We start from the raw sequence: 25,896 nt of genomic DNA on the forward strand, positions 1-25,896 counted from the left end.
TGGCTGGACAAATGAATGAGTGCATCAGTGTTTTCACCATGACTGGGAGGAGACCCAGTCCACCTATCTCTGAGAATGAGTTGGCAACAGTTGCCCAAACGTCACCAACTTCTGTGTTTTAAAACCTGAATGTGGGCACAATATGTTTGACTTCTCCTTGGCTTGGCTTGGTTTTCTTCCGGATTTTCCAACCGCCTGCCCTCTACCCACAATGCAGAGAAATAAAGAATGGGGTTCATCATCTCTTAACAGGACTGTTAGCTTCAAGCAGACATAAATTTCTTTCTTTTCCTTCACTGAGCTGTTAATCTGGGTGTTTCACCCAATTGTTCCATTTCAATAAGGGCAGGAATGATTTTCTGCATGTATGGCCCATGGGGTTAGATACTTTGGGACCACAAAAAATCTTTCCTTTTTTCCCTTTATTTCTTCCTTTTTTTCCTTCTCTCTCTTAAAAAAATATTTAAAAACAATTTATTGAACTCTTTACAGTGGCAGGTATTATGCTAGGCACTGGGGAGAAATACAAAAATTAAAAAAAAATATGTTACCCTCAAGCAGCACAGTCTCTTAGATGAACAATAATGGCAAGACAATGTGATTGATGGTGTGGTAGCAATGTGTAGAGAATGGAACAATAGCCCAGAAGAAGGAGCCAATGAATCTGCCAGAGAGAGTCTGAAAAATGCCTCAAAAAGTAGGTGCCATTCACGTATAGTCTTGAAGCATGGGTAAAAGTCACAAATTAAAGGGGGCAAAGGGATCTCAGGCAGAGGGGCAAATGTGTGGAAAGGTTCAAGTAATAGTCCACGTAATAGAAATCAGTGAGGTGTGCCTAGTGAGCGGTGGGTATATGGAAACAACAGGGGATGTGCCGGGCATGAAGATACTAAGCAGCCGTGCCTTTCCAAATCTGAGCTTTAGGACTGGACAAGGAAGAAGGAGAAGCAGGGACCTATTGCGGTTGTGTTCAGGAGAAGAGATAGACTTAGCATATACTTAGGGGGAGGAAGTGACACTTCACCAATAAATGAGGAAGGCACGGATCCATAGAGCAAGTATTGAATTCTGCCATGAACATGTGCTCATTAGTAACCCGAGGGAAGATGCCCAGGAAGAAGGTGGAGTGGGATTTCTGCAGCTCCAGAGAAGGCTGAGGTCTAAGGATATGGATCCAGGAGTCACCTGGAACAGATGGCACTTTTAAGAAGGTGGGAAGATTATCAAGTGAACTCCCAAGGGGACAGGTCCCCTTTGTAAGAGTTAAATTACATGGAGGATACCCATTTGGTAGATGAATTTCATTTCCTTAGGTCAGGAGACCATGGAACCCTAAGAGATGTGGGAACACCTGACATTTTAAGCAAAGCTTGGCTTAAATGCAGCTTTTTATGGCAATAGAATCTATAGCTTTTACCAAATTTTCAAAAAGATCTGAGCTGAAAAAGGATTAAAATCTATTGTGTTTTGATAAATAGGTATATATATTTATTTATGTCTGAGATACTTGGGACTTGGACTGAATTAAAGAGAGGTTTGTTTCAGGCTTGAAAAAAAATAATGTAATGATTTTGTTCTCATTTGGTCATTATGGGAAAAAGAATACAAGTTCCACAAATGTTTGGGGACAGGGGAAAGAAGAGAGGTGGGAGAGAAGAGGGAGTTTGTTTGGATTCATGATTTGGTAAGAAGAATTTCCTATTTCTATGCTGTTCTCAACAAATCTCTACAAAAGAATGCTTCAGATTAAATATGTTTGATCAGCGGGTGCTGTAGCTTAGCTGGTCAAAGCTCCTCTCTAGGAAATATATTTGATCGATCATATAACAAAATGGAGGAACAAAGTAACTGTCTATATGGTTTTAAAGTATTATCTTTGTCATTCTGAATAAATATGTATTTCAGAAATTCCTAAGTTACCATTCCTTCAGATCCTCTCGCCATGACTACCTACAATCTCCGGTTTGGTTTCATATTTTGAACTTGATCCAAGTCTCTCACTTGACCATTACAGCACATAGTCAAGACTTTCTCCACAGTAGCCTTCTCCATGTAAAGAGTGCTCATTAAAGGTTATACTCTTAATAGAATCTGAGCACAGTATAAAAATTATCAATTATTTTGTACATCAAGGGGCACGATCAAGAAGGTGAGAAGACAGTCATGGAATAGGAAAAAAATACTTGCAAATCACTTATTTGATAAGGAAGGGCCTGGTATCCCAAATATATATATATATATATATATATATGTCTTACTACTCAACAATAAAAAGATCCATAGCCCAATTTAACAATGAATAAAGGATTTGAACAAATATTTCTCCAAAGAAGATATACAAATAAAGGGCCAATGAACACATGAAAAAAAATGCTCACATCTTTAGGGAAAGACAAATCAAAACCACAATGAGATACTGCTTCACACGCATAGGATGGCTAGAAATTAAAACAAAAACAAAAGACCAAATAAAACAAAAAAAAAAAACCCTAGAAAATAACAAGTGTTGGCAAAGATGTGGGGAAATTGGAACCTTCATACATTACTGGTGGGAATATAAAATGAAGCAGCCACTGTGGAAAACAGTTTGGCAGTTCCTCAAAAAGCTAAAGATAGAGTTAACATATGACTCAGAAATTCTACTCTTAGATATATACTCAAGAGAATTGAAAACATATGTTCACACACCAAAAAGCTTGTACACAAATGTTCATAGCAGCATTATTTATAAAAGCCTAAAAGTAGAAACAACCCAAGTGTCCATCAACTGATGTAGAGATAAACAAAATGTGCTAACTTTTACAATGGAATATTATTCAGCCATAAAAAGGAATGAACTACTCATACCTGCTACAAGGATAAACCTGAAAACATGATGCTAAGAGAAAGAGACCAGACACGAAAATTGTATGTATTGTTGATTTGTGTATTGTTGACATGTATTATTGAATGATTCCAATTATATGAAATGTCCCAAATAGAAGAATCCATAGACAGAGAAAGTGATGAATCCATGGTTGTCAGTGGGTGGGGAGAAAGGGGAATTGGGAGGGATGGGGTTTCATCTGGAGATGCTGAAAATGTTCTGGAATTGTAGGGTGGTGATGGTTGCACAACATTGTGAATATACTAAAGGTCACTGAATTGCACAATTTGAAATGGTTAAAATGATGAATATGTTATATGAATTTTATCTCAAGAAAAAAATACTCACAAAATTGCCAGTTAATTTTAGCTCTATCCCCAAAATAAGACAATTAGAATCTAATTGTCTAAAGTTAGTTTAATCTAAACTTAAGTTTAGTTTAATCTAAACTTAAAAAAAAAATTCTTTCCCTTTCTTTGTTGAAGTCAAATATTTTCACATTGGATGAGAATCTCCCATCATTTTGAGATCAGTAGTATTTGTTCTAATGCTGTTAAAAGCTCAGGCACACTGAAACATGAAACCATTACTTAGTAAATAATGGAAAAAGTATAGGAAATACGAACATGTCTGTGCTTAGTTTGTACATTTCCAAAATTTGAGAAAAATAAAATACCAAGACATTCTGTTAAAAGCCTCTTGAAATTGATGGGAGCATTCTCAAATTTAAAAGTCTATGGAAGTGATGGTAAAGTAGGGGATAGGAATCCAAACTGCCAACCCCTCTTCCTACTTCTGTTTCTTCAGGAAGTGAAAGCCAAGCTTTGGCCATCAAGGTGCTCTGGAATCCTTTTGAATCTTGTACATTTTTTTGGACTGATATTATTTACGTTTGCATTTGGAACACAAAACACCATCAACCTCCTCCCCGCACAATGCTCCGTGTGGTCCCCAAGAAAGCTCATTTTATTTCTGCTCGTCTTTACACCGTGCAAAAGGGGAAAATTTGTATGGTGGAGAGGAGGGGGTTGACTTTTTTAAGAGAGGCTGGTAATCATGTTAAATAACTAACCAAAAATGTCCCAGTGTCAGCAAGGCTGTTTGAAGACCATGACATGGGCGGGGGGGGGGGGGGGGGGGGAGGGGAATGACTTGAGTTGTTTTTTTTTTTTTTTAACTAAGTAATTTTCTCACCTTATGTGTGCCCATCTCCCCCGTTAACTCCTGAAGGACTCTGTTCCTAAGCCCCAGAAGCTCTCCGGGTGGCAAGCAGGAGCAGCCCCTTGACTGGCGCAATCCTGTGCTAAACGAGTGTATGTGACCCCTGACTCAGAAATTATGAAGAATTTCAAAAAGCCAACAACTAGGCATCCACTTAGCAGCTGCCGACGGTGCAAACTCGTGGTCTGGTGGAAGGGGTTTGACCAGATAGACCCTCCTGGTTCCTGGTTCCACTGTACCCTTCCTGTGATTCGAGGCGAGTTACCAAACCCTCAGAACCTCACTGTTCTCACCGAAAATACGAGTCTAATATCCCCATCCCTCCCATGGCTGCCAGACTTTTTTTTTTTCTTTAAAGTCTCAAGCTTGGAGCTTGGATGCTATTGTTTAATGTGTTTTCCATGTTTCTACGGGGAAGGGCGCTCTCTATATTTCAACGGGGTGTACGAATGGCAGGAAAGCCTTTTGGCGGATTAAATAAGGGTCCTTCAAAGATTAAGGAAGGGGGCCAAGGGGGACTGCACTTCCTCTCATCTCCAACCTGACACACTTTGCCTCTCTCTGTGTTTTTATTAGCGCGTATCTTCAGTACATCAGTGGCAAGGGTGATGAAACCGGTGGCAGATTTAACTGCCAGGCAGCTGGGTCACTGTCCCGTGGGTCTTGTTGTCATGCTGCGATCTTAAAGTGACCACGGCTGTTTGGGCTGCTGCTTTCCCGAGGACTCCGAGAGAGACCACTGAATAGTTAATTGGTGGGAGAGGAAGAGAAGAGGCTGTGGCTTGCAGAGAGCACAGAGAAGCTGCTTTGAAAAATCCCAAAGTGGCTGAATATCAAGAACACGGGTCCTGCTGTGGGCAGCTGTGTGCGCGAAGGGCAGCCCGAGGGCTGAAAATCAAATCTCCAGCCGGGGTTGGTGCCCTTCCCCTGGGGCCTGGGCAACAGAGGCAAAAGGCCTAAACACGACAAAATGCAGAAACCCTCCACGCAATGAGAGTTATCTGTATTGTTAGCAGCCTCCGTGAATAATGTTTTCTAAGGGGGAAAAAAAAGAAAGAAAGGAACAAAAGTGCTAAAGAGAGAGAAAACAGGACGCCTTCTTGAACAGGGAGGAACGGCAGGCCCCTTACCTGAAACCTTCTCATGTCCCTCGGGTTTCCTGCTGTTTTCAAACAATTCTGATTGCACTTGAGGAAAAACTTTAGAAAGAATCTGTGGAGAGAAAACGATGTGTTACATGGTGGAGTAAACATTTTTTAAGAGAAAATAGATCTGCATTATATTAGATTTGATTTGAAAGGGATTGTATTTCATGTCTGGGGAGTTTCAGCCGGCCCTGCCTGGGAAGGAACACTGCTGACCTTCTGCAATTTGCAAATTTGGATGTTTGCGATCACACGCCGGCTCCAGCACCGCTGAGGCCTGCGAAGCGGTTCACAAGCTGGGCTCTGGTTTATATACCTGCCCCCCAAGCTGCAAGGGCACTCCGTCTCCCACAAATAAGGCTTCCAAAGCAGCAGTGACTCCTGCCGTGCAAAAATGTCTTGCTCCGGGGGGAAAAAAATGGCATGACTTCCCCCAGAATCCCAGGGTTTCCCACGCATGTGGCTTTCCGCCGACCACACGCACCTCCGTGCTCACATACCTCACACACAAAGCGCTCCTATTCTTTTTAACCAATGTATACAAAATCAGAAAACAGTAACGTTGCCATCCAAAGGCAGGTCAGTCTGTGCAGGTACACACTGGGGTTTTTAGGACTCGTAACAAGTGTGAATGTCCTCTCAGACCTTCTGCAGATTACCGGGAAAAATACAAAGTCACCGAATGACCGTCTGAGGTTATCATTCGTCGTGAGGCATACTGGTAAGCCAACTGTCTCCAAAATAAACTATTTGTGCAATTTCTAAATTGGGCATTTTTAATCAGACAACTACGTCGAACCAGAAAAATGGCAGAGGTGACCTTTTCAGCCATTTACCTATTTAATGTTTGGGATTTTTGTTTCAAAACACAATAAGTTTTTCATTTATCTCACTTGCAGAGTCCTTTTCCTTAAAAAAAAAAAAAAAAGAAAAAAAGAAAGAAAAAGAAAAAGAAAAGAAAAGAAAAAAATCCAGCTTTTGCAGTGTTAAAGTCCCAGGTGAGCTAGGCCTATTTCCCTTTCTGTTACTATGACAACGAAATTTTACCGCAGTCCCAAAGTCCCTCCAGAACTCTCACATCCATGCCTTGAATTAGAACTTTAAAGGAAAAGATATACATTTTTTCCTCAGGATTTACCAACAAAAATAAGTAGAAATCAACAATGCTTCCAAAAATTCTATTTTAAGGCAACGGCTGGTGAGATGCTCTCTGGGTGACCTTCTGTTTATTTTTTATTTTTTAAAGAATCACACAAAAGAATTGGACAGTGCTCCAGTTAATTGTATCTAGCACTTAAAGAAAAATAAAAATCTGATGGAAAGATAAATAGTAAATGATCAAGGAGGAGAGAATGAGAACTGTGTTCTTCAAAATGATTTCTGTATCTGAGGATGTTTTACTCTAGATTTGCTGAAAATATTTGGCCAACTGCTCCTGACCCCTAGCTACAAATAAAGGTGGGGTGGGAATTTGGAAATAACAGCTAAAATTTTGTTCATGATGTGGTAACATCTGCTTTTCCCTTCTCTCTTTTCATCTTGGCTGGGCCGGGAGGTTGGCACGACTTCCTGTGCCACGAAGGTATCCGGGTCTTCACCGGAGCTACCTCTGGAGCCACAGGGCAGAGGAATGCTCCACGTTTCTTTATTATTTGTTTGTTTGTTTGTTTGTTCCCTTTTGCTCCGCACTGCTTTATGCAGCGTTCAAATTCACAACCTGCTTTCGCTTCCTAAAGTGCTGTGAAACGTCTTCCAGTAGCACTCAGAGGTTGATCACAAGGCAAACATTTTATTTTTCTAAAGGGAAACGTCCTTGCACTTGTGCATTTACAGAAGAGGCGGCTAGAGTCACTCACAACCCACGGAGATGCTCTTACAATATGCTTCAGACTTGCTTTATTCTCTTTCGGGTCTCCTTCCGAACAATAGCCCCCCCCACACACACCACATCTATCCTCCAACACCCCCAAGCGTGATTTACACCTCTTCCCCTCCTATAGCCAAATCAAGTGCTTTTTCTTATGGAGTCCTTGATTTGGGGAAAGTTTTGCTTCGACTGAGCTCCTTATAATGCACTGCCCGTGTTTGACACATTCCCTTACCTACCCGACCCTTTCTCTAAAACATATCTGGCGAAAACATGAATGTTCGTGAAGACATTATTAGACGCATGGTGTGGAAGGTGGAAAAGTGCAGAAGGAATACATGTTTACATGAAATCGAATTGATGTAGGGAAAGAAGGAGCCTGCTGAAAGGCTCGGTTTCAATTAGGACCCTTACCAGTTCTTCGGGTGGAAAATTTTGACTCTTTTGCTGGCCTGGAGTCTAAGTCTGTAACCCGCCCAGCCCCTGCACACTAAGGATATAATCTTCTGTTCATAAAGAGGAAAAGAGCAGCGGAGGAAGGAGAGATATGTGGGGAGAGAGAGAGGGAGAGAAAATTCTCTTACACTGTACACTGCTTCCTAAAAGAAGACATAGCTGCTTCTAAATGGCTAGTCCAGAAATTATGACCTGGATATTTTATATGTGAGCCTAAAAATTAATTTAAAGGAGTCCTGGGGGTTTACTGCTCTCTCCAATTTTTTCTCTTCTTTTTACTGCCAGCTTCCACCTCCCTCCCTCCCACCCCCCCCAACCCACCCCCGCCCACCATGCTCAGGGGCTCGATACAGAACCCTTTACTAACTATACCATCCATTAACCACAGGGTGACTTGCAGGGAACAAATCCCCTGGGCCTGGATCCCTCCGAAGCCAGAGCTGCCTGGGAAATGTCAGCACTCTGCGCTCAGAAACGGGAAGCCCAAATGAACTGCAAGATTCAGACCAAATGTGCAGATTCTCATCAGGCTGGAAGTTGTTATTTCCACTTTCTCCAAACAATGTTGACTACATAAATATCATAACCACTTAGCACAGTACACTTTGCAAAGCTTCTGATCTCACCCCTTAGGAGTGGACACACCACCAACAACAGGTTTATCCTTGGTCTCTAGATACACAGGAGTAGAGAGGTGGGATCAAAATGTGAACTCAAGCAGCACATTGCAACCTGGTTCCTAGGTCAGCTGGGGTGATGCAATGAACCAAAGGGCGTTTCTTCACTCCACACATATGTATGACATGCCGCACGGTAGTCTAGTCTTGACCTGAGCCAACTGTGTAACCAAATTAGCTCACTTCTCTGGGCCTCAGTTTGTTCAACTGGGTCTAACTGGCTTATCACTAGGGTCCTTCTAACATTAATATTCTGTGATGGCAAAGAAAAGTGTGTAGAGTTGAGCCTCCAGAAATGGCTACACTGAGGGAAGAAACCACTGAAGACAAAAAGACCACGATTTGCTGCAGTCCAAGGGGGTGTGTGTGCAGGGTTTTCTGAAAGGTAGGTCAAACCCACTGACCTGAAGTGGTGGGGGGAAAAAGTAAGCATGGACTGCTGATCGGTGGGCAGTGGGGCATCTCGAGTGCAGAGAGAAAACAGGTCAGAGCAGGCAGTCCCCTGGGGCTTGACAGGCAAACTGTTGAGTGACCATCATCTTAGGCTCCCTTCTACATGCTTCTGAGGCAGGAGAAGGTGGCCCGGAACATCACCGATCAGAGCCATCTGTGTCCCTGCTCACCATCCTGTGTTGGTCCAGCAGCTGAAGGGTACAGGGATCACAGAGGAGATCCTTCGGAAGTTTGTCAGTCATCTACTCTGTGCCATACCCTGAGGCTAGGTGGAAGTACCTCATATAAAATGCGCCATTTTTTTCTTACAACAACTTGACGACTAAGGAATCATTTCACAGCTAGGAAAAATGAAGTCACCAAAAATTTAAGAAATTTGCCCAAGATCACACAGCTTGTCAGTAGCAGAAACACGGATTTGAACCTGGGTCTTTCTCACAGCAAGCTCCATCTGGCAGTCTGTTTCCTGAACCAATTAGATCGCGGTGACAGTTGCACAACTCTGTGAATACATTAGAAGCCATTGAACTGTGCACTTTAGATCAGTGAACTTTATAGTGTGTAAATTATATCTCAATATAGCGGGTTTTAGAAATTCAGAAAATGGTCTGAAAGAAAGAAGAAAGGAAAAAGGAAGGAAGGAAGGGAAATAATGAGAAGAAGAGGGACGGAGGGTGAGGAGGCGGGGAGGAACGGAGAGAGGGAGGAAAGAAAAAGAGCAATGTGAAGGATTCTGGTTTCTTGAAGAATGAGAAGACTATAGCATCCCTAGAAGAAAACACTAAGTCAAATAGAGTTGCATGGAAGTAAATGCCTACTAATGAGAATCCTTGCTGAATTAATTGATTTAACCATCTGAACAATTACGAAGTGTATAGTATGTTCCACAAAGGGTCAGACACCATGGCAAATAAGATGGACCAAATCTTGGCTGTCATGGAGCACACTACCAAGCTATTCAAAATATGCTTCTTCAGATTCTGAGAGGAATCTGGAGATCCCTGAATATGGGTCTAAGATTTCAGGGGACTGCCCAGCCACCCAGAAGTCTCTTTCTCCCGAAATCTCTGGAATATTGGAACACATAGCACTGTTTGAGAGTAGAATGAAAGTTCCTAGATGGGTCTAGATGTGTCCTGGCCCTTCCCAAACAGAAACTGAGATTCAAACTAGTTGCACAAATAAGGTGAAAAGTCAAGGTCCAGGGGTGGGGGAAGAGAAGGAGGTACTGTGTCTAAAGCAAAGGAAGGGCAAATACTTAGTATTCATGCTGGATTCCGGAATTATAACCAATGATCTGATGGATACAAAACCTAGCCTGATTTCGCCCAGATTTGTGGTAGAGGTCATTCCATTCATCTCCCATTTGAAAGCTAAGATATAGCGCCTTCTGAAAAACTGCAATACAAAAAAACGTTAAGGAAAGCACTGTGGGAAGGCATGAAAGCTTCTTTCGAGAAAAAGATTAGACAGGGATGTGTATCAAAGAATGTGAACTTAGCACTAGTAACAGCTACCATTAAGCAGAACCTTACTCTATGCAAAATAATATGTAGAATACCTTTCACTTTGAAACTTATTCCCTTAAAGAAATCTAATTCTGCCAACCCTAGGGATAACTCCTACAATGCCATGGTCACATCTTACACACCATGAGGACAAGAGCACCCCCATACTCTCCAAAAGCTAAGACCAGGGAGTGCTCTCTCTCTCTCTCTGCTGTGATGGCCACATAGGCAGGCTGGCTCACTGAAGTCTGACCTGTACATAGACTTGAATCAGCCTCACAAACCGTGTAGGTGTTTAAAAGCCTAAGGCCATTGATTTTTGAGGAAGACACATTTTATCTGGATTAACTGCTAACCCTCCTTTTCTAGAGTCCAATAAATTAAAATTCAATTGGCTTTCACTGTTTGTGTGTGCTTCTGAAAACACTTTAAAACACTCAGACCTTTCTAAGAACTGTCAAATAGTCATTTCTAAAAACTACCTGGGATATCCTGGATGATAAAATCATATTTGAAAGAAATGGGCAGCCCTCTCCCAGGGCCCTGTCAAGTTTACATCCTTAAGGGGACTAGGCAGAGTCAGGGGTCTCGTGCAGGATGGATATACCCCTGGAGCCATTTTCTCACTCGGGATGGCCAACATGGCAGCTCACTCTGCTTTATAAGGTAAGAAAACCCCTCAGTGTTAGGTTTCCACTAGAGACCAGTAAAAAACACGATGATAATGTTCCAGCTTTAATCTAGGTCTTAACTGTGATATCCTCTTTGAACCTTCCTACCACAGAAAGAATACATTTTCCTCTCCCAAAAGCCTCCAGCAGAATCCAAATCCAGGCAGTTAAAGTAAGGTGAAGGGCGCCAGTAGGCCCCACGCTTGGCTTGAAAATGACATGCCCTATTGATTGTTTAGGTGTCAGCCCAATTGAGAAAGGGCCCTGAAGCTTTAGGGCTTTGTGAAGACTCTCGTTGAAGTCCACAAAAATGAAGACACTCTGGGAGGTCAAATTCCCCATTGGTTCTTGCTGCACCTTAAAAACTTGACAGTGGGGCATCTGGGAATGCTTCGTACTTGGAATCTGCTTGGTAAGATGATGGCAGGCACAAAGTTCAAGAAGATCCATGGAAAGAGGAGAAATTTAAAAATTTTGACTGACTATCTTCCTTAGGCTTCAGTCAAATACTCATTTTTATAAGCTGATTTTCTATCTATTCCATTTATTTCAACAAGCCCTTAAAATGTAAGTATGAATACAGGACCAGATTAGGCACAGAAACTTTAATCTCTACAGACATTCCTATGGAAGAGTTTAATGACCATTAATTCACTCAGGCTATGTCAGTGAAAGGCCATCTCAGATTTGAAAAATGTAAGTCTACAAAAAACTCTGAAGCACTAAATTTTCTTTCTTACAGCTATACTCGATGTCTCTAACTCCCAAAGGCTAAAAGACTAATCATGATGATGATTATAATAATAACAAAGAAATGCCCCACCTTCATCGACCCCATATTATGGGCCATGTGTGGTTTCGTTTAATCCACCCACCTCTGACAGCAGGAGAATCAACGTCTCCATTTTACAGAGGAAATAAGCAAGGCTCAGCCAGGTTACCTTCCTTGTCCAAGCTCTACAAAAAGCTCTCTACAAAAAGAAGGTCAACGATTACCCTGAGTGGATGAGGAAGACTCGAGGCCATTTGTCCATTAAGACTATGGAGAAAAAAAGGCTGGAAGTCAAATGTATAACCTAAGAAGTTGAATTAAGTCTTGGAAAACATTTTTTCAGAGTCAAGTCACCAAGCTAAATTTTGAAAGCATTACCCAAGGGACAGTGGAGACTCTCCTCCTTTGGACATTTTTAAATAGACCAGCAAGTTAATTTCTCCGGCAGCAGATAATTTCAGTCTTTCATGTGGCAGCTTATTGGGTCCTTCCTACCAAGTCATTTCCACATGAAGCCAAAGCTTCTGTATTATTATTTTTTTATTTGCTTACTTAGTATTTAGTGTGAAAATTAGGACCCTCAGTTTCTTCCTCCTGTAATAGAGCCTCTAGGCCAGTAGTGAGGACTAGTTACCCAGGCAAAGTTAGCTCCCTCACATTTCGCTGGGCATGCTTCTGACACTCTCCTTTGAACTGCCCCTTCTTCCCCACCACCTTTTTAAAATAGCCCATTTTCCAAACGAAATTATATCAGAGGGGGTATAATTCAGATCTGGTTCTCTCTGCATTGCTTATCTGTCCCATATTAAAGTTCTTCCCTTGATTTTTTAGGGAGAGCTCTTTTCCAAAGAAAAAAAGAGTATGCCATTAACTCTATTACAACAGATTGCCAGAAAAGAGGAACAGTGGAAGATACTGGGTCAAGATCCTCACCACTGTTTTCAGTAAGCTCCGGGCAGGCAAAATCATTTGGTTCCTACCTGGCAGCAGGCCCCATCAAATCATATTCTCTTTGGTGTTCACTCCAATGACAAGCTCCTGGAAGTGGCATTTCAGTGTGGCAACAGATCCTTCGTTACCAAACACGCTGCCTCAGGAGTGAGTCTGCTGTACTCATTCAGGCGCCGGGAGGAAGCCACTTCCCCACCGTGTAATTCTGACTCTGTACTGATAGACTTCGTTTTATGATTTGTTCTGAAGTGAATGCCTCCCATAGCTCAAATGGCAAACAATTGCCAAGGTATATAACCAAGGGGCCACTTTGATTCTCCACTCACTACTGGCCGGTAACCCACTCTAGTTTCCAAGGACCTGGGGCTGGATGTTGGGACTTTTTTTTTTTTTTTTCCTCTTCTGTACTCAGACATCTTCACTCTTCTGAATTCCATTACTTGGCAACATGAGGCTGGTAGGGAAAAAAAATCTCCAAGGAAAAGTCCTTGTTTTTGCACTCGGATGAAAATCTGACACCATTAATGAAAATAATAATTGAACTCTTTGGGCTTGAATTGGAATGAAACACAACACGAAGAGCATGTTTGTAATTCTAATTGTTATCGTTAAATGTCTTTGGAGGGCTCTTTGCAATGTGCACAGTTCCATCTCTTCCTTTTTTGTTTGTTTGTTTGTTTGTTTGCTTGTTTGTTCTGTTTTGTTTTTAACCCAAATCCTCTCTTTTGCCCTATCCCTTCCTAGCCCTTCTGATCAAGAAAAGGAAAAAAGACAGAGAGAAACTGCACATGTTACTGACTGACTTTGGGAAGCATCTTTCCGTGAGCCTTCAGAATTGGGATACAAATCTATTTCCCTTTCTAATGCCACGACTACTCGGGTGAAGGAGAGAAATGAAGTTATTAGCCAGCCATCAGCTTAATGGGTCCTTACCGTCCTATTTCCTTAGCGCCCCTTCTCCCCTTGTGCAGCCTTCCCCTCCCCCTCCCGGCGCTCTGCCCTCCCTGTGAAGCTCATCTATGCTAGGCTGAGCAGTGAACACCAATTACACCAAGAGCCCTTTGCTGCTGCCTGGTCCGCTGGTTTTACTGTTTTGCCAGATGGTTGAGGCCAATGTGTAAAACTCTCTACCCTACCATTAATTCATAACTTGGTAATAACTTTCCCACGGCTCCGGGAAATTGAAATGAAGTGCAAATGTGAATATTTGGAAAGAGAATCAAGGTTGGACAACTCTTTTATACCTGCCAGAGTAGATAACAGTCAGGCAAATAGATGTCCCTTTTTACACGGGCTGGAATGTGACTTTCCCGAAACTAAAGCAGACTGTCTCAATATTCGCTGCTGGCCAAAGTGGCAAACAAAGTTCAGGGTTTGGGTCCTTCCTATCGTCGCTTTCTTTCTGCAGCTTTTAGCTTTAGACTTACTGCACCTACGGGGTCCACTCACTAATGACCTTGAGTTTGAGCATCAATTCAATACTATAGTCTTATGACAGAGTCGTAGATTAGCAGATATGAGTGCATTCTCTTGCTAAGACAGGACACCATCCAATGTTTGTTAGCATCATTAAACTAAAACTGACTTTTCACCTGCTCCCATACCATATGCAGCTGCAAATTTTTAAATTAAACTATGAAGCCATGCATAAATTTACATATATTACAGACTAGCCTCTCCATTTAACATGCAAATGTACTCCAATGTTTCAGAACACCTTCTGTCGCTAATTAATTTGCTGAATTATAATTAGACTAATCCTGCATAATTAATAAGCACAGATTTTTTTTTAATTTGTAAGCAGCTTGAGGAGATCATTCACTTCCTTCTATAAACTGCTAAGTAAGTGTTAAAAAAAATCTGGAAAGAACATGTGTGAAAAGGTATGTTTGATGTCGCATACAAACTCAAACTAGCGTGGAAGATACAGAAGTCAGTATTGATAAAGGTACATATTTGAAGCCAACATCCGAACAATCAAAAAAATCGCATTCAGAGGATGGGGACTAATTCTCCCTTTGTCTCCTTGTATATAATGTTTTATTCTTTGCCTTCTATCCGTCGGATCTTCCAAGATCACAGAGGCGGGAGAGGATTAAAGTAACCGTATGTTGTATTAGGAGAGATAATGATATTAACACTCCACTGTATATCAAAACACTCTGTGCATGCTGGGTGCTTATAAGCCCCTTTGATGGTATTTGGAATCATTTTCATTTTGGCTGCCAAAAACACCCGAGATCCATCTAGTGGAAACAATTAAGTTCCATTAGTACTGTATCCATTTGGTAATGATTACAATGAAGGGTCCCTCTTTAATGCTGAAGAGTACAGTCTCAAAGAAACGTATGCATCTGTGCTCTTGAAAATGGGAAACTGTAATAGTTTTGCAACCAAGCACGAAGCTCAATTTTGACCCCCCAAAATAAACCAGGATTGGGAGAGTCAACGTGCTTGTAGATACCTGGCTCGAAAATTTGAGGCACGGCAGGAATCTGGAAGGCCAAGGCAAGCCTAACAAATAGTGACACGAACTGAGAATGAACCTCGAGAAACAAAGTGGGAAATGCGTGTTTTGGTGGAGTTAAGTGATCAAACATTCAAAGAGACGAGGAAAGAGAGAGCTCCTTGGCCCTCCCACACAGCTAAATCACTAATATTAGCCGCCAAAAGATTGGTAGACCAAAAGAACAAGCCACTTAAAATGTGCCTGGCCGTCTATCCCTGGAGGTTTAGGTTTTTACAATGACTCTACAAACAACAGCAACTTCTTCTGAAGAATGGGAAATGATTTCTCCAGGTTCGTTACCATATACTTCCCTGTTACACGTCAGCCAATTTTTTTTTTTTTTTTTGGACAAAGTGAGGACATAAGCTAGCTTAGGAGTTGAGTTGAAAATTTAGAAGTAGTCTCAGAGGCCCATGGCCACCGCCAGGAGCAGATGCCAGGGGGTCAAACCAAGGGGCAGCTTCTGTTTCTGCCTCAAGAGGCATGTACCTTAACTCCAGCTATGTCATGGGGTTATTACAGTGACTAACCAGCCTGAGGAAAATATTTTGAAAGCACCTGGAAAAAGAGCAACAATTTTTCTGAGCTAAGCAATGTTATTACTTGGATAGTTTGGAAACGTAAGACATTTGGACAGTTTTTCTGAGCCAGACCATAGCGTTCGCCTTTGGTTTCCACCTGAAGAGATTAACCAGTTTAAGGGTATTTTTAAAAAGCCTAAAAGAAAGGGAGTTTTCTGTGTCTTTCAGAGTTATGCAGAAGGAACATAATAACAACAGCTGGAATAATATGAACAAGAGGCTAAAACTATTTTCTTTCAAAAAAATATGTGAATGGCCATGGATCCTTAATAATGTCTTTACCTTTCAAGAAAAATCATTTTAATGTACTGTGTTGGACCTAGCATGCTGCATCCTATCTGTAGAAGAGCTCAGAGCTAGAAGGAGCCAGAAGGTCACCCAGTCAAGCCCCACGCATGGAGAGACAAGTGATTTGGTTTCGGTTTGGGGTTTTTGGGATATTATCTTCAGCTTTACCCAGCCGATTTCAAAATATGTACCCGTGGGAGAGAGCCGAGAGGCAGCTGTTGGGACCTATGTGGAGTTAGGTTTTGAGATATTCCAGACAAATTATTAGGGAGAAAAAGAAACGACTTGGCGGCATTTAAAAACTAAGGTGTAGAGCAATTAGTTAACAAATCCACATTGCCCTTGGCTAATGGGTTTTTCCCCCCATATATACATTCCAGGAAATTTCTCTAATTTCACTTTTTAGTAGAAAGATTTTCCCCCACGAACATCACGTCTAGTTTATCCTCGTGATTCATTCTGTCTCCTTCTCGCTCTCTCCCCATTCCCAAATTCAAGATGGTATGTTGTGCCTCTTAAGGGCTACACAGAAGTTGTCAGGGTAGGAGGCAAGGGGTGGGTTGGGAAGAAGGGGCGACTGAAGAAAAGCATGATAATGACATCAAAGATCTACTTCATCTGAAAAGTATGACGGCTTGCCTCCACTCTGGCCACGAAGACTCATATTCACAGTTAATGTAACCTTCACGCCAAAAAAGGAAAAAAGAAAGAAAGTGTAACCTGACAGGTAGCAGGTGGTACATATGGAATTATCATTGGCTATTAACACCAGGTCGGGTATCATATTAGCCACTTTCAGACTGCATTTGCCAAACCCACATAAAAATATAAAACCAGGTATTTCAATATTCTGTCACTCCCTTAACAAAACAGATTTTCTTATATTACTCATAGTAGAGTCAGCCGGCTTTCATTAGAATTTTTTTAACTTCTTCTTTTTTTTTTTCCTTAAAGGAAGCACTAAACCTAAATGATATAAAAGAGAAACTGGGACAAAAATCAGGTCAAGAATTTGATACAAAAGGCATCCAGATAAAGCTAATAATATTCCAGAGTGTTGTCAGTGTAGCAGGATATGATGACATTAGTCTAATCTCAACCCAACCCCTATATCTACATAAGGTTCCAGGAATCAGGCATCCTTTCTGATGGTTTTTTTTTTTTTTCTTTCAAAAACTTGGTTGATTTTAAAGCCCCTATTTACTTTACAGGTATCACCAGCTTTTCAGAAATTTCCAAATCTCAGTACCAAAAATGAAATCTTGTTTCTAAATGCCAGAAAGACATTTTTTAAATCTGTTCTACTTTTCTTTATTCTCTATAATACCACTGCATTTTTTTTTTTTTTTTTTTTTTTTACTAACTCTGGTTTTCTCACAAAGGCCACTAAGTATGGGTTCTCACTTTACCCATGAATAGATAACTAGAATTTCCTCTTTTCTTTTGTTTTTCTTTAGTGGGGGAGGGGCAGAGAAGAGGAGAAAGACAGAGAGAATCTTTAAGGGGCTCTGTGATGCAGGGCTCCATCTCAGGACCATGAGAATCATGACCTGAGTCAAAATCAGAGTTGGATGGTTAACTGACTAAGTGACTCAGGCACCAGTAGAATCTCCTCTCATTTTCTCTTTAAAAAACAGAGGCTCTCGTGAAAAAATCTCCTGATAGAAGCAGATTCAAACACTCTTCAGAGAGAACAGAAGCAGTCCCTGGAACTTCTCCTGGGTCAACCCACATTCCTAACCTTTCTCTTCCACACCGTATCATATTGTTGCTCAATATGCTGGACTCCCAGAACTCGGTGATGTGGAGCCATTCTATTTCAGAAATGGAGGCTAGGCGTAAAATCCTCCCCCTGATTTGAGCGACTGGGACTTCTTCCCCAGGTCAAAGAAAGTCTAAAGGTGAATGGGGAAGATTCACAAGACATTCCTATGTCAGCCCCAGTTTGCTTAAAACAGACCCTAAGTCCATTTTAAGGTTTCAAAATTCCTAGACCTAGCATAGACAAACTCTAGCTTTTCAAATAACTTTTAAACTGATGAAAATTGTTTTTCTTTTTTTTCACCCAGTTTTATGATATACAGTGTTTTACAGGTCAGACCCTCTCTAAAGATGAGAATTGCTTTTAGGTACTTACTCCTTCCCATCATCAAATAAGATCTGATCTTACAGACAGGTATAGCAGAATATGTGTCTAAACAGTATGTTCGCTTGGGACCATATAATCACAATGCCTCGAATAAGGAAAACTTTGAGAAAAAGATCATGAGGGTGTTTGCTCTCTCTGGCTCCCCAAACATTAATAGTTCAACCACTCATTTCCTTCACCAGAACAGATATCATTGTTGCATCAAAACACACAACACACATACATATGCACGCGCGAAACAGGATAACACAAAAGTTATATAAAAGTTGCTTCTAGTCCCCCAAACCCAAACCCAGTTGAGGCTTTCAATGCCATTGGCTTTCTCACCATCCAAATGGCCTTTGAAGTAAGTGCTGGTAAGCCAAATGGACCATCGCAAGTTCTTTTTGGAATATGGTAAAGAATTCAACGAATGGCTCAAATTTTAACATCCCAAGGGGAAGGAAGTTTTGGATAACTAACAATCTCCATATTTAATAATCTGCAAGACCCAGAAACGTGGTTTTACCCCTATGAGCTTTTCCTACCCCAAAGCCTAGAGTTGAGTCTGTGGCTTCTCCTTATGCAGTGGATAATGGAACACAGCCATTAAAGAAAAAAATTACTTCCCCTGGGGAGTCAGCAGCTGACCCGGAAGTAAAACATCACAGCCCTTTACTCCGAGGCCACAGAGCCTGTTCTGCTTTCTCAGAGAGCTGCCAGGACTCCAGTGAGCAGTAGGACTGGGTCCAGGAGCATGGGAAAGCAACGGCCACAGCTCCCTAGGGAAGAAGCACGGAAGGTCACAAAGCCACGCTGGGAGAAAGGCCGCTCTGTCCAACCCAGCATCTTCTGCTGACTCAGTTGCCAGGGATCCGATGCCAGCCTCTCCCTGGTAATGCCATCAGCAGGATTGCCACCCCCAGAAATGGCCCAAAAATGCCTCTAGCCCAACACCGTCCCAAGGAAGTCATCTTGGCTCATGCAAGAGTCAGAGTTTATTGGCTGCCGTTAGTCCTGAGCTGAAGCTATAATTCTACCATTCCTCCTGGTAGAATCCTGCCTTGAAGTATGACAGAACAGGAAAAAGCATGCTCATTTTTGTTACGTCCCTCAGCTTGTCCATGTAATTACCGTTAAGCCACTCTGAGCTTATAGCTAGGCATCCAGTCCTTGTTTAAAGTTCTTCATTTTCTAAGAAAAAGGAGATTTCATCACTCCCAGGATCATGATGGCTTTAAGTTTTCTTTAGATACTGCAGGTTCTAAACTGATCAAAATGTGTTTCCATCTCCCTACTTTGTGATCCAGGGTCTTAAGTCAGGGTTGAGGGGGGACTTAAGTTCAACTTTAAGATCTAGTCCAACTGAGAGGCCCAGACGTAGTTCACCATCTTTCACAGTTCATCCTCAGCTTTAGGTTTATGATTCGTTATGAATATATTTTACCTTGAGGCTGGCCAAAGCCTTTTTTAGTGAGCTAGACAGATGGACCTTTATATTACAATTTTAAAAAGGGATAAAGCAGGAAAAAAAAAAAAAAAAGCGATAAAGCAGTTCCACAAAATGAGTGGACTCATTTTGGTTTTAAACTTGACTATTTTCACCCGACTGAATGTTTACCCTTCTCATAATGAGATGACTCATTGAAAAGTGAAGATAAATGTCACCTACTTCCACGTGATCTATAAAATTAATCTCCCATGCTTATGTTAATACCGATAATGTAGCGTAGGAGGCAGTGTGACCCAGAGAATAAGACTTAAGAGTAAGGCTAGCATGTTCAATTACTACCTGTAATACTGACAATATTTTCACCTCCCTGTTTCACTGCCTACTCTCGGCCCTCATACACATTCCCTCACATATCTTCCCTGTAAAATTGGGTATTACCTCAGGGAGATGCTGGGAGAATTACTTAGGTGCTTTGGGAGGCAACTTAAAACACCTTTTAGAACTTTCTTGTGAAATAGCAGACATTGTTAATGTCCCCACCATGGCGTCAGCCTTCGGTAAATAACCATGACACATTTAGCAAATTGTCTTTCTACTTGGTGAAAAAATGATCCCACGCAGGTAACCCTCCACCCAAAGGGTTCCGTTCATTTCCAGAGCATAGATGACACAGAAGGAGAGCTCTGTGGTTAGTAATTAAGTCACCAAGTTAAGAAGAGAGCAAAGCTTACACTTCAGGGGTTAAACCAAGAGCTGATTACAGCCAGAAGGAGTTCGTGTTCTGTATTCAGCTGTAAAACAAACTGGGAGTTCTGTGTTTGGTGTCTGAAACATCTTTTGGAACACTAAATCAATTGAATATCAATAATTGCCAGATAGAGGCTAGATGAAATGAACCAACACAGATAGCTTTGTTCACAGAGAAAACAGGGCCAAACGGCCTTCATTAGCAGGACTAAGCCCAAAGTTCTGGGGTTCGATAATCAGCCGTCTAGGCCTGAATTGTGACTCTCAAAATATATAGTTTGGCATAAGACGTTGTAAATCCAGCTTTTCTGTGCCTTTGACATACATGCAGAATATCAGAACAGCAAGGTGACATTTATAGTATCCCTATTAGCCACGACTGCACCCACTGGTGCTCGGAAACACACCAGACGCCCAGAAAATGAGGAACTCGCTCTTCAGTGCAGGGCTGAGGCTTTTCCCAGACCTGGGGTGCTTTAGAAACACCTGCTTTGGTCTTGGGGGGACAATCTTAGAGGGAATTTAAAAAACCAGGCCTTTCTTCACAGCTCTCCAGCAGCCCCGGGATGTTGGTCCCTTTCCTATTGTGGTGATTATAGGACTGAATGGGCTTTGTAACTAAAGGCTTGGTAGATTTTTCACCTCTGACCCTGAGAATATTTCCCTTTTTTTGAAAATTCAAACATCTCTTTTTTCCTCATCACTTGCCAGTTTTGAGAATTATAACAAATTTCATCCCTAAACAACACTGTGGATTTCAACTTTTCTCTCAGGCTCTCATAACTACACAAGAATGGGCTTTTCGGAAAACCAGAGGCATACAAAACGAGTCAAGGACTGGTGTAGGCGGAAACTGGAGAATTGTCAGGGCCTGGGTTCCACCACGGGCGTTTGGCCATGCAGGAAAGTGTTGGCAGAGCCCTGGAAATCTTGTAGAAGGGGGCTGCGGACATTATCATTTGCTGGTCCTGATTCTCTAATCCTCAAGTCTACCCCCTCACCCCTAACCTACCATGACATCATGTCGGCCAGTCCTTGTGAATACACTTCACCAGCTGCCCTTTGAAGAGTGAGTGAGCCTGGGAGTGTGCATCTGTGCATGTGTGTGCATGCGTGTGTGTGTGTGTGTGAACTGCCAGAAACACAGAATAGCTCTTCAGGGCCTAATCACTGGCAGCCAAGCCTCTGGACAGGCTCCTTTGGAGGTCTGTGAGCCTTGGTCAGAGCAGCTGCCTCTGAGTCATGGTGGGCTGTGGGGCCCCAAATCCCTTCATAGCTGAACTGTTGAGAGGGAAAAAGTACTCAGCTTTTCATTTCCATGACAGAAAGGAAGATTCTTTTTTTTTTTTTTTTTTTTTTTTTGCAAAACCCTTACAGCCCATACAGGGAATGCATTTTGAAATCAGGTATGACTCTCCCTATACTTTGGTTTTGAGCATCACAGACCCTGATTATAAATGATCCTAGAACACCGCTGAGACCTGCAAGTACCAGCCAACTCCTTGCAGGCTTAACTCCACTTCGCTACGCACATTGCTCACTGTAACGTTTCTCTTACTTTCCCGATTTGCACAACTGCAAAGTATTCCTCAACCGCCCTACCTAACAGGTGCCCTAAAGAGTCTTGACTCAAACAGGCAGTTAGCTCAGAGGGGCGAAGAGAGTCCTTCTCCTTTGAGGCAGGACCAATGGCCGCATGGCCCCAGATACCAAGGCCACAGTGCAAAGTGGGAAGAGGACCTCTTTATTCTCTCCACATGGCTGCCTGGTTGAGAAGTCAAGGGTTCCTGTGAAATCCCTGGGACTGAGTCAGAGGCAGGCTAGCTCACCCATGGTAGATGCTATTGCAAAAGAAGGCATTTAGGAGACCTCATGCCTAGCCCATGAAATCCCTCTACCCACCCCCACCCCTTGTCCTTCTACTGTTCTTCTCAAGGCTTGCTACGAACAATACACTGGTGCTTGGACTGGATGGTAATCAAGTCTCTTGGGAAAGAGCGTGAAGAGGTGGGTAAGACTTGTGTCTCCATGGGTGGAACATCAGTGTTTATACCTCACCTTTGGCAAAGGAGACAGAGCTTTCTCTCTAGGCATTCCCCTTCTGATTCAGAGTTCACCATATTAAGGGTTCTCCTTTAGTCAAAGAGCGTCCCACTCAGTGGTCTCATTGGTCCCACTCATGACTCTCATTGACACCCCGGACGTGTTCCACCAACTCAGAGAGGCACGAGTCCCTCCCACGTTTCCAGGCTATTTCCTATGAGATTTGAACACCATCCACCCAGGCAGTCGTTTATTGTTGCATATAAGACTTGAGAATTACATTAGAAAGTTCTATTCATAACCTTTGGAGCCATTGAGGTTCACCAAACTACCCAGAGGGTATGAGAAGAGAATCTCCACCAGATCAGAAATCCTCTGAAATCAAGAAGGAAGTGACTTCCCTATGATCCTATGGGGACAGCAAGAAGATCTGGAAGTCCCCGGATGCAGGAAAAGGAAGAGAGTTTCAGGACTGGGATGGTTTTGAGGGTCGGCTCCGCTAAGCTCTAACGCCCAGTTATTTAATCAAACATTAATCTAGGTGTTGCTGTGGAAACAACAACGTTTGTTATTGTTTGTAGACAAACCATGTTTGTAGAACGTGGTTAACATCTGTGATTGGTGGGCTTTAAGGAAAGGAGCTCACCTTCCTGATGTGGGTGGGTCTCAGCCAGTTAGTTGAAGGCCTAACGCAAAAACCAACATTTCCTAGAGAAGAGATTCTGCTTCGAGATTAAAGCACCAACCCCCTCCCACATTTCCAGGCTGCAAGGCTGCCCCATGGGTTTTGGACTTGCTAACCCCCACCCCAACACTGCATGAGCCAATTCATATACATACATAATCTCCTATTGATTTCTCCCTAGAAAGAATTTCCATCATTCTAGAAACTTAAAGATGCAAAGAAACAAACAGTAGCAAAAAGTAGGCATTTTCCTGCCTGGGTGGATAACTCCTGGGTGAGCCATCCTATTCTTGGTGTGCATGAAACCTCCTGGGAAACATCCTTTCTGAACGGTAGAAGAGGGGGTGGGGGAGAGGAACGGGGAGTATCGCTGTGATCCATGCTAGGCCTCACAACAGGAATTTTTACATCCCAGACTGACAAGTACTCAATTGGAACTTAAATCCTAAACAGAGTGATATGTTTCTAATAACATATACATATGTTATTATATAACATATAATAATATAACATGATATTATTGTTATTATGACACAACAAAAGTGTGTCAAGTACTGTGGGCTCTCCTTCTGTCTCTGAGAAATCCTCTATTTTTCCAGAAGAGTTCCAGAACCCTGATAAGAAAAACCTGGCCTGCATTGTCTCAGGAAAAAAACCAGAATGTATCTATTCCATTCAACAGAAATGGAAATAGAAGGTGTCATGCCCGTCGTATAAAGGGAGAAGGGTTGTCCCCTTCTCTCTGCACAACTGCAGCCAAACTGTTAGAAACAGTCAGAAATGGGTTAGAATCTGGTAGGCGTGAATGTTTTTCTTTAGGATGAACTCAGTTGGGGGAAAAAAATAAGGCGCAGTTAGCATGGATTCCTGAAATCTTTACCCTGCTTTCTTGCAGTTGCTTCGCATCCAAGATGCACAGGTTGGAGCTTCACAGGCTGTAGGAAGAGAACAGCCTTTCAGATACCTGGTCGTCATGGGCTGAAGTCTTACTGCTCGCTGTGCAAGAGAGAAAGAGAATCCCCAGATGCTTCATTTGCTCTTACTTGACATATTTCACCTTAGACATGGAGACTGAAAATGAACTAGAGGACAAGCCTCTTCCAACAGGAAGCAGACCAGATTTGGTGGGACCACAAACACACCAGGAAACAGTCTCTACTTTCCAAGATGAACCTGCTACTTGGGAGGCCCTTATCTACAGAGTGCTTAGCACATCAACACTTGATACATGATAGTAGTTAGTATTATTATTTTTGGTTCAAAAAGAACTGTACAGAGAAAGATCAACTGAAATTAATACACCTGGTAAGGGAATGCCTGGTGCTGTGGGGGAGGGGTGTCCAGGGGCTGGGCACCCTGGGGTCTGTGGTCTACAAGGGCAGAGTTCTCCTCAGCAGCATGGTGTGAGGAGGGCTTGGAGCCAGGCAGGAGGCTGGAAGCTCACATCCCATCTGTGGGGCCCAAGGTGGAGCGGCCCAGGCAGAGCCCACTTTAAAAAAAGAAAAATGAAGGGTGCCTAGGTGGCTCAGTCAATTAAGCAGCCGACACTTGATTTCAGCTTGGATCATGATCTCAGGGTGGTGAGATCGTGGCCCATGCAGGGCTCAGTAAGGAGTCTGCTGGAGATTCTCTCCCTCTCGCTCTGCCCCTCCCCCTGCTCATTTGCTCTCTCTCTCTAAATAAATTATCTTTCAGGGGCCCCTGGGTGGCTCAGTTGTTAAGAACCTGCTTTTGGCTCAGGTCATGATCCCAGGGTCCTGGGATCGATCCTCACATCAGGCTCCCTGCTCAGCGGGAAGCCTGCTTCTCCCTCTCCCCCTCCCCCTGCATGTGTTCCCTCTCTTGCTGTGTCTTTCTCTGTCAAATAATAAATAAAATCTTTTTTTAAAAAAAATCTTCTAAAAAAAGAGGAAGGAAATAATGCAGCTTCCTAAATGCTTATTGGATGTTGGCCAATGATGTGCTTGTAGTTCATATGAACACTCACAACAATCCTGTGAGACAGGTGGCTGTCATATCTTCATTGCACGCAGATAGGGAAACTGAGGCATGAAGAGGTAAAGCCACCTGCACAGGGTCCCACAGCTCCTAGATGGTGGAGGAGGGATGTGCGGCCAGGTATCCTGGCTCTAGAGCAGACTTGTTTAAACAGTGCCCTAGCTCCAACTTCTATTAGGGGAAGAAGTGATCATTGCAATTTTTATTTCTCTAAAGCATTTTATTGGTGACTTAAAGCACCTCATACACTGTTTATTGACAGCAGGCACTCAAAACAGCTATTTATTGTGTAATTATTATATTTTTAAGGCAGAAAACGTCTTCATTTCTGTTTTTATCTACTTTGCCCCTTTATTCCTTCCAGGGAAGGGGGTGGGGTCTACCCATCTTTGGGGGCACACACACACACACACACACACACATTATCTTCTTTATAAATCTCCATCCTTCAGTCCACGGTGTTGCTCCCCTCCTCGGCATATCTACAGACAATCATGAAGAAGATAATACTGATCCTGGGCATCCTTCACAGCTCCTCTCCCCAACCCCAAGCTGCGCCTGATCCAGATCCAGATAATAGAGGGGGGAGGAGGGTGCCTGGGTGGCTCAGTTAGTTAAGCTCAGGGCATGGTCCTTGGGTCCTAGGATCGAGCCCCACACCGGGCTCCTGGCTCAGTGGGGAGTCTGCTTCTTCCTCACTCTCTGCCCCTCCTCCCGCTTGTGCTCGTTCTCTCTCTCTCTCAAAGAGATAAAATCTTTTTTAAAAATAGTGAGGGGAGGAGTAATGCTGGGGCTGTGTCAGAAAGGGCTAAGGTTTACACCTCAGAGAGACAGAGGTGGGGGTAGAAGGAGGGTGAGGGATGGGGAGAACTTAGAA

At 42.6% G+C, this 25,896-nt stretch overlaps 1 protein-coding gene across 2 annotated transcripts in view; it reads right to left on the bottom strand.

Annotated features, from left to right (window-relative positions):
* EBF2 (EBF transcription factor 2) overlaps positions 1 to 25,896 on the bottom strand; it is a 188,056-nt gene that overhangs the window by 49,010 nt on the left and 113,150 nt on the right. For both annotated transcript variants that reach the window (XM_032332212.1, XM_032332213.1), the window contains exon 7: positions 5,218 to 5,299. In XM_032332212.1, coding sequence (XP_032188103.1) covers positions 5,218 to 5,299 — 82 coding nt within the window. The remainder of the gene's footprint in view (positions 1 to 5,217; positions 5,300 to 25,896) is intronic.

Source organism: Mustela erminea, chromosome 2, assembly GCF_009829155.1.
Source record: "Mustela erminea isolate mMusErm1 chromosome 2, mMusErm1.Pri, whole genome shotgun sequence".
Taxonomy (NCBI): domain Eukaryota; kingdom Metazoa; phylum Chordata; class Mammalia; order Carnivora; family Mustelidae; genus Mustela; species Mustela erminea.